The sequence below is a fragment of the Geospiza fortis genome, unplaced genomic scaffold (assembly GCF_000277835.1).
Source record: "Geospiza fortis unplaced genomic scaffold, GeoFor_1.0 scaffold289, whole genome shotgun sequence".
In the NCBI taxonomy this organism is placed as follows: domain Eukaryota; kingdom Metazoa; phylum Chordata; class Aves; order Passeriformes; family Thraupidae; genus Geospiza; species Geospiza fortis.
In genome coordinates this window covers 403032-410910 of record NW_005054478.1, presented here as the reverse complement: position 1 = coordinate 410910, position 7879 = coordinate 403032, and the positions used below count along the sequence as shown (strand labels likewise).

General features: G+C 53.8%; 1 protein-coding gene across 1 annotated transcript; it reads left to right on the top strand.

The window, feature by feature from the left end:
• The first annotated feature begins 6 nt into the window (after window positions 1-6).
• On the top strand, window positions 7-3592 carry NCDN (neurochondrin). Its single transcript, XM_005428294.2, has 6 exons — window positions 7-109; window positions 451-1437; window positions 1570-1796; window positions 1971-2195; window positions 2416-2558; window positions 2861-3592. Exons 1-6 carry the CDS (start codon window positions 8-10, stop codon window positions 3325-3327), a joined length of 2151 nt encoding a protein of 716 aa, XP_005428351.1. The 5' UTR covers window position 7; the 3' UTR covers window positions 3328-3592.
• The last annotated feature ends 4287 nt before the right edge of the window (window positions 3593-7879 follow it).

Genomic DNA, 7879 nt, shown 5'->3' with positions numbered 1-7879 from the left:
CCCGACCATGGCCTCGGACTCCGGGGACAGGCTCGCCACGCTGAAGCGGTGCCTCAGTGTGCTCAGAGACGCGAGGAACGACAGCGAGCAGTTCGCAGCGCTGCTCCTGGTAAGGAACCGCGGGATCGCCTCAGGAGAGGGCAAAGGGGAGGCCAAACACCCTGATGGACACGGGGAATGTGGGGAGGGGGAGTGGGAGCTCAGAGCAAAGCTGCTTCAGAGCTTTGGGGTTCCCTTCAGCAGAGCAATTGAGCCTGGCCTTGACCTGGGTGTGCGGAGGGTCAGTCAGTGCTGCCACGCTTTTGGAACACCGTGGACCAAGTGCCAGCTCAGTGCATACTTCCCTGCTCTAAATAAAGTTGTTTTGGTTTCTGATTTGCAGCAGTTCTATCCTGTACATATACGAATTCCTTTTGCTATGCTCACGCTCGCTCCTGTTTTGCCTCGTAGGTGACCAAAGCAGTCAGAGCGGGAGAGGTGGATGCCAAGACCCGCCGCCAGATCTTCGACGCGATCGGATTCACATTCCCGACCCGCCTGCTGATTTCCCAGCAGGCCCCAGCCGACTGCCCCCCGCACACCTTCCGTGCCCTCGGCCTCACCCTGCTGGCCTGTTTCTGCACCGACCCAGAGCTAGCTGGGCATTCCCAGATCCTGAACAAAATTCCAACCTTCAATGATGTCCTGCTGTCCCCCTGTGACCCAGACTGCACATCCATGGTTGATGATGTGTACCAGTGCCTCAGCGCTGTCCTGGCCACAGCCAGGGGCCCCAGGGAGTTGGTGACCAAAGGGACAGTGTCTGCCCTGTGCCAGGCCTACCTGAATGGTGGTCACAGCTCTGAACGTGCCCTCACACTGCTTGAGGGGCTGTTGGCCGTAGCAGAGGCCAAGTGCTGGCAGAGAGATGCTCCACAGCTCCTGGCTGTGCTCAGCAAGCTCTCCAGTGATTTCCTCAAGGCTGAAGACATGACCAAATTCGAGCTGTGTGAGGTTCTGCCTCGCTTCATCCCCCTGTCACCTCCTCTGACAGAGAACTCGCAGGGCTCTGAGTGCCTGTGCAGACTTTACAAAGGGCTGGCTGATGTTTTGGGCAGCAAACTCAGCCAGTCACAGAGAGACCCCGCTCTGAAGCTCGCAGCCAGCCTCGTGCAGGCCTGTGGGGCTGAGTGGATCCCAGCAGGGAGTGCTGGCAGCAAGTTCCTGGCCCTGCTGGTGAACTTGGCTTGTGTGGAGGTTCGCCTGACCCTGGAGGAGCCAGATCCCCTGGAGGTGGAGGGGAAGAAAGAAGTGGTGACAGCCTGCTATGTCCTTATGGAGATGGGGATCCAGGAGTGCCTGAGGGAAGAGAACCCTCTGCTGGAAAACGTGCAGAAAATGCAGCTGATGAGGATTATGGAGGAGGCATTTGGAGCTGTAATATTCTACTTGAGACAGGTAAGGCAGGGCTTTTAACAAAGAGCAGGTTGTGGGGGTGGCTCTGTGTGGAGCAAACTCTCCCTCTTGTCCCACTGTGATTTCCAGACCTGTGGTGACACAATATTGTGTCACTTTGCTTTCTTCATGCAGGTTAAACAGGAGGAGCTGCAAGATCCTTTCATCTTTGCCTCTGTTCGAGTCCTTGGAGCCTGGATGGCAGAAGAGACATCCTCCCTCAAGCAGGAAATCTGTGAGCTCTTGCCTTTCCTTGTTGATTATGCCAGGCAGCTTTTCAAGGAGGGCAGCCCAGCTGTGAGTCTTCCCCAGGCAGAGCTGGTCAGCACCGAGGGCTCTGCCTTACCCCAGGATGCTCTGAGGTGAGCATTTTATGCACACATTTGTTGCATTTTAGTGCGAACCTGCTCAAATATTTTTTCTCTTTTCATTCTCCCTGTAGTGCCACTTCCATGGGGCTTTATCCCCTGAGATGGATGTAAATGCAGGGCTCAGACCCATTCTACCTCATGCTCCCAGTTTCTTTTCCTTTCCAGATTTCTGCTACCTGGCTTTTGCCATTTGACAGCAGAGGACAAACCCCGGGACATCCTCATTGCCGAAGGGGCCCCAGCCCTGCTGTGTGAGTACTTCCTGCAGCAGTGGGAGGTTCTGACCTCTGAGTCCACGGCCCCAGCACCTCTGACAAGCACTGAAATGAGTCTGCAGACCATGTGTGGGATTTTCCTTAACCTGGCTGTGACTGCTCCAGACCTGGTCAGGTAACAGAGCTGTGGGAGCTGGCTCTGAGGTTGGCAGTGGGAAGAAAGGGTGCCTTGTGCATCAAGCTTGAGGATCTGTTAACCTGCCATGCTGAAAAGGGATGTTCCTTTTTCAACCCCAATTCCATTTTATTTTTGGTGCTGTGTTTAACCTTGACATTCTCAGGTGCTTCTGGCTCTGCTCAGGAAATGTGTCAAAAAGGGTTTATTTTCTCTCTAGGCGTGACAAAACCTTTTCCTCCTTGATGGATGTGTTGCTGAAGTCTCTTCCACGTTTGCTGCCCCAGAAGCATCACCTGGTTCTGGCAGCAAACCTTGCCACTCTGGGCCTGATGATGGCCAGGATCCTGGCAGGGTCAGCAGGTAAAGGAGGTTCCCATTGGCAAAGCCCACGTTGTGCTGCATGGGCAGAGACCAGGAGCTGGGAAGTTGGATATGAGAAAGCAAAGCAAATAGAAGGGAAACTTGTCCAGTTTGTCATTGGAAAAGTGATCAGCCAAAAATGTTCAGGAGCAAGGAATACGTGAAACAATCAGCAGGCTGATGTGCTTTGATGAAGAGATTTCTAGGGCAGGAAGACATTCTGCTCCACACAGCCCTACCACAGGGCCCTTCTCTGAGCGAGCAAACTCTGCATTGTAACATTCATTTCCTTTTTCTCCCAGCCCTTCAGGGAACACAGCGTGCCAAGGAGTTTTTTGGAGCTGCCATTCGCTTCCTCTCGCAGGCGCACGTGGCGCAGGCAGACCCCAGCAGTGACGGGCTGGCCCTGGCCGTGTCCCCCGCCTACGCCAGCGCCTGGGACGACATCGCTGAGCTCTGGTTCCTGGGGATGCAGGCCTGGGCTGGCTGCGTGCCGCTGCTCCCCTGGCTGCCACACATCGCTCTTGGGGCACGCTGGCTGCAGGGACTGGCACAGCTGCTGTCCCAGGTTGCTCCAGCCTCTGTGGATTGTGAGCTGGTCACTGCGTTCCAGGCCGTGCTGGTGGAGCTGGCCAGAGCCAGCCAGCAGTGCAGGGATGTGATCCTGTCCCACCACGGCATGGAGTGGGCCAATCTGTATGGAATGGCAGCTCTGGAACAGTGTCTGGCTGAGCAGGGAGGAGCCAGCAGCACTCTAGGTGGGAAATGAACCTGCACAAGGTCTGTTCAGCACTTCTGCCCTGCTCTTTTCTGCCAGATGGACTAAAAAACCCATTTTAATGATCAAACTTTACAAAACTGGAGTGATGCAGCAGCACCCAGCATGATCAGCGCTGTCCACATCGGTGTGCAGAACTGCTGCTCCTCAGAACATTTCACCATGCCCTTGCTCGACCTGTTGTGAGGATTTCTTTGTAAAAACAGCCTGTTTTGTTATTAAAGACACTTTGTTTGTTTGTTTTTTAAGCTACTAAGTGCTGGGATTTCTTTCTGCCCAGGGCCCTGATAGGATGCTTGCTTCTCCCGTTAATATGGTCACAGTTTTGTCACAGTAAGCCCTGCAGGTTTTCATCTTATTTTCTCTGAGTCCTGCACATTTTAGTAACTACACATAGAACCCTGAAAAAGGCAGGAATGGGAAAAGCTTTATTATTTACTGATAGCACTGGGAATAACTCCTTGTGACTTGAAGATGCTGTGCTGCCAGATGATCCCCCAGTTCGTATCCTCCACTGGTACCACCATCCCAAGTTCACACCTAGAAAACCTTCCCAGCACTACTTGCTTTGCCTGTTTTGCCCCATCAAACACCTGCACAAAGTACATCCATGGGATTTTCTGTTTGCTCCCTCTCCCTGCCAGGATGGATGTACAGGGAGAGATTTCCACTCTTGCAATGTGAAGGATTCAGTCTGCTCTGCTCCATTTAGGGTGTGGAAGCCAAAATGAATACACTCCCCCTTGCTGATTCCCTGCAGACCAAAGAATAGAGAAGAGAAGAGAAGAGAAGAGAAGAGAAGAGAAGAGAAGAGAAGAGAAGAGAAGAGAAGAGAAGAGAAGAGAAGAGAAGAGGTCACATGTACCGTGGAGTAAACCTCTCGTAGCACCGGCCTTCCAGCTTGGCCTTGCAGCTCTTGGGTGCCGCGTTGTCCCGAGGGTGTTTCCCAGAAGGAGCGGCTGCACAGGGTGGCTGATGAGGCTGAGGCTGATCCGCTCCCGCTTTTCCACCAGGTGTCAGCCGAGGAGTTCTCTGGGAGCTGCTGCCTCGCCGGGACCGGCTCTGCTGCCAGCCCGAGGCGCTGATCAGAGCTCATTGGAGGGGGCTGTGCAATCGTCTGATCAAGGGAAAATCAAGCACGAAGCTGCCTCAAAAGGAGGGCTGGCTCTGGGTGTATTTCTGCTTTACACTGTGTTTTTGGCTTGCTGCTTTATTAGAGCGAGTGCCTTACACAACTGGAGAGGAGGCTGCTGCTCAGGGAGAGTATCTTTAGATCTTTTCAGCTCAGCCCTGAGCAGCCAGTGCAAGTTGGAACAAAGGCAGGTGCTGCCAGCAGAGCGGTGCGAGCCAAACCAGCAAATGAGCCTCCTGGCCTTGGAAAAGAGCAGAACTTTTGGAACTGGGCTGGGAGAGGCTCCTCAGCCTGCCAGGAACACATCCCTGCACCGCAGGGACACAGCAGCAGGAAAAGCTTGGAATACAATGCAGTGTCAGAAAAACACCCAAACCCTCAAAGCCTTAACCTTCAAGTGCTCCCAGTCCTATATGCTCTCTTGCCGCTGGTCAGGGGTTTGGGCTTCCCATTAATGACAGCCACTAATTAGTGCTAATGAGAGATATGACCTGTATCACCAGGAGGATGTTCTGCTATCCCAGTGCACTGCTGGGCTTGCTGTGGGCAGCTGATCTGGTTTGGCCATGGTTCATTCCCGTGGGCAGTGGTTGGAGCTCCAACGCCTGACCAGAGATCCAGCCTGTGCCTGCAGTTCCAGCACTAGCACAGTCCTAACCCGGAGGCCTTTGGCTGCTGGTCTTTAATACCCTGAGAGGCTACCTGGGAGCAAACTGAGAGCCCAGGAGGTTTTATCCTTCCCCATCTTAGGGACTGGGGTTTGGCCACCAGCAGGTGCCTGGAGAGGAACATCTGCACCTCATTCTCACACTCTTTGGTGTAAAGTCCCCTCAGGTGTGGGCAGGACTACGTGTGCCCTGCCAGAGCTGGACTCTCCCTGGGACCCTGATATCTTGTCATGTACTTGTTTCCTTGCAGGAAACAAAACACGCTCCTCATGAGCCCCTCACAGCTCTGAGCTGACAATGGAAGGGGTGAGACACCCACGTGGCTCTGGGGTGTTACCAGGCTGAATGCCAGCGGAGATGGCAGAGCTCCTTGAGCAGTATCATTGCTCTCTTGTCCCAGGGCACTTTCCAAACATTCCTGGACAGGGCACCCCCAAAAAGACTGTTTTGCCTCCCCAGGACTGAGTGCTAACAACATGAGCACTGCATGTTCAGGAGGGGAGGGCACTGGAGCTGTTGGAAGCCTCGTGCCACGTGGGCATCTCTGCTGGCTCCATGCGTGCCAGTCCACAGGCCCCAGCACGCCTGGCTGGCCCAGCCCACACGAGGGAGATGGTGCCCTGGCAGCCTGGCCAAGGCTTCAAAGGCTGCAGGATGTCCTCAGCCACCCCGAGCTCTGCAAGCCCAACCACAGGTTCTGCCTCTGGCAGCTGGCATCCATGGGCAGTGATGATCTGGTGCCAGAGAGGTGGATGTGGCATCATCTAACATCCCCTCTCTGCCAGTGTTTGAGATCCCAGCACAGAGTGGGACTGCAGCCAGCAACACCCAAAGCAAACTGTGCTTTATCTCCCAGTGCATTTCCAACACCAGGACAAGCTCTCCAGGAGCAAGATGATTGTTCACTCCGCTCCAGCAAGATGGACAAGGCTCCCAGAGGAGCAGATCCACATTCTGTTTCTCTTTGACAGCTTAAATGTCATAATGCCATTGCAAACCTGACCATGGTATACGTTATCTTACAGCATTTATTCATCTCACCCCAAAAGCACTGGCAATAAAATTAAATATTTCATAAAGTTGTTATTTGGCTGCTCTACTGCCAGAACCCAGTTCAGACCCCTCCTTCCTGCCATGAGATGTAGCAGGAGTGGCACAGCTGGACTTGTGGTCCTTAAACAGAGATGCTAAAGAGCAGGGAGCTGTGTTTGAGCCTCCTGTGCTCAGGTGATCCCAAAAATTGTCCTGGCCAGGTTGAGCCAGTAACAAAACCAGGCAGCTGTTGGGACAGTGTGTTGGCAGCCCCTTGTGTGACAGTCTTGGCCTTGCCTGGGACCTCAGGACAGCAAAAAGTAAATAATTGTTCATCGTGGCTTAATGAGTGCCTCCTGTCCATGAGAGGCCCAAGGGTTTGGTTTGCCCTCATCATCAGACAGGTGCTGTACAGAGGGTCTGGGGCAGTGAAGGACTCAGGTGGGTCTTGGACATCTTGCAAGGACAATTCTGCTTCTTGTAGGGCTCTGAGGGTGCTGCTGGGCAGGACACCAGGGTTGGGAAGGTGCTGATTGTGCTCCCAGAGGAGGTGCTGGGGCAGGATATCTCCTGGGGGTTTCCTAAAGCCAGAGTCTGTTGCAAGGTCCTTCTTTTCCTCCTTCCTGAGTACTGCTTGTTGTACTGGGGAGGGTGACACCCCCCCACAGCCCTACGGCCCCACAGCTCCAGGCTGGCCTGGCCCTGCCCCAGCCTGATGTGTTCCCACGACCCCAGTTTGCCCAGCATGTTCTGTGAGGGGCAGTGGGACAGCTCTGCCTTTTGTTTTTCCTTCCCTTTGTCTGTCAGTGTTGCAGGTTTCCTCTGCTCTGCCTCATTTTTGGGTGGAAATACAGCTTCCCTCCAAGCTGCTGCAAGGGACCATCCTCCTGCTTGCCTGCTGTCCTATGCAGGCCGACTCACAGCCCTTCCTGCCTGGATTTTGCACAGTTTCACCTCTTTCAGATGAATAAAGACTCGACATTATACGCACTAGACGAGCGAGGGACATTAAGAATGAACTGGAACATAACTGCAAAATACAGCATGTCCAATCCAATTTTTCCTAGCAAATGAAATGGATCTGGTGGAAAATAAATACAGAACTTCCAGGAGCAGCGTCCTTGAAGAGCATTTGAGGGGGATGAAGAGATTTGAATGGATCAACCCTCTATACCTCTTCATATCCCTCCTCCCACCCTTAAATGCCATCTTTAACAGAAATAAATTAGAATAAACGATCAGCCCATGCCTCCTAAAGACAGGTGGCAGGGTAATATTAAAAGAAATGAATAAAAATTCATTTAATGAGCATTGTTAATTAAACCTGGAAATCAAAGAGGTCTGAGTTGTGGGAATTCAGAGGAAAAATGAAAATGAAGGGAGCTGTAGCTCGGGGCGGGAAGAGTGGAATTAAATTAACTGCAGTGTGGGGCTGTGTTTGCTGATGTCGATCACACAGCACGGCGTGCTACAGCTGGGGGTGAAGGGTTTGCGCTCCGCTCCACGTAAAACACGCGCTGCCAATGCAAAGTCCCGCCCTGCGGGTGGCACGGTGAGCCCGCGGGGACCCGCGGTGACACGGCACCCCAGAGCCCGGCCACGGCGCCCGTGGGCCGCGGGGAGCTGTGACCGTGTGCCCGGTGCCGCGAGTGTGTGCCGGGCCGTGAGCGGCCGAGGCTGTGCGTGTGCCCGTGGGGATGGGCAGCGCCGC

Bases quoted from the DNA above. Each gene is read 5' to 3' on its own strand.
- NCDN (XM_005428294.2), top strand. From the start codon at position 8: ATGGCCTCGGACTCCGGGGACAGGCTCGCCACGCTGAAGCGGTGCCTC. The intron at 2,196-2,415 runs GTAACAGAGCTG...TTTTCTCTCTAG, and splicing joins ACTGCTCCAGACCTGGTCAG to GCGTGACAAAACCTTTTCCT. The intron at 2,559-2,860 runs GTAAAGGAGGTT...TTTTTCTCCCAG, and splicing joins GATCCTGGCAGGGTCAGCAG to CCCTTCAGGGAACACAGCGT.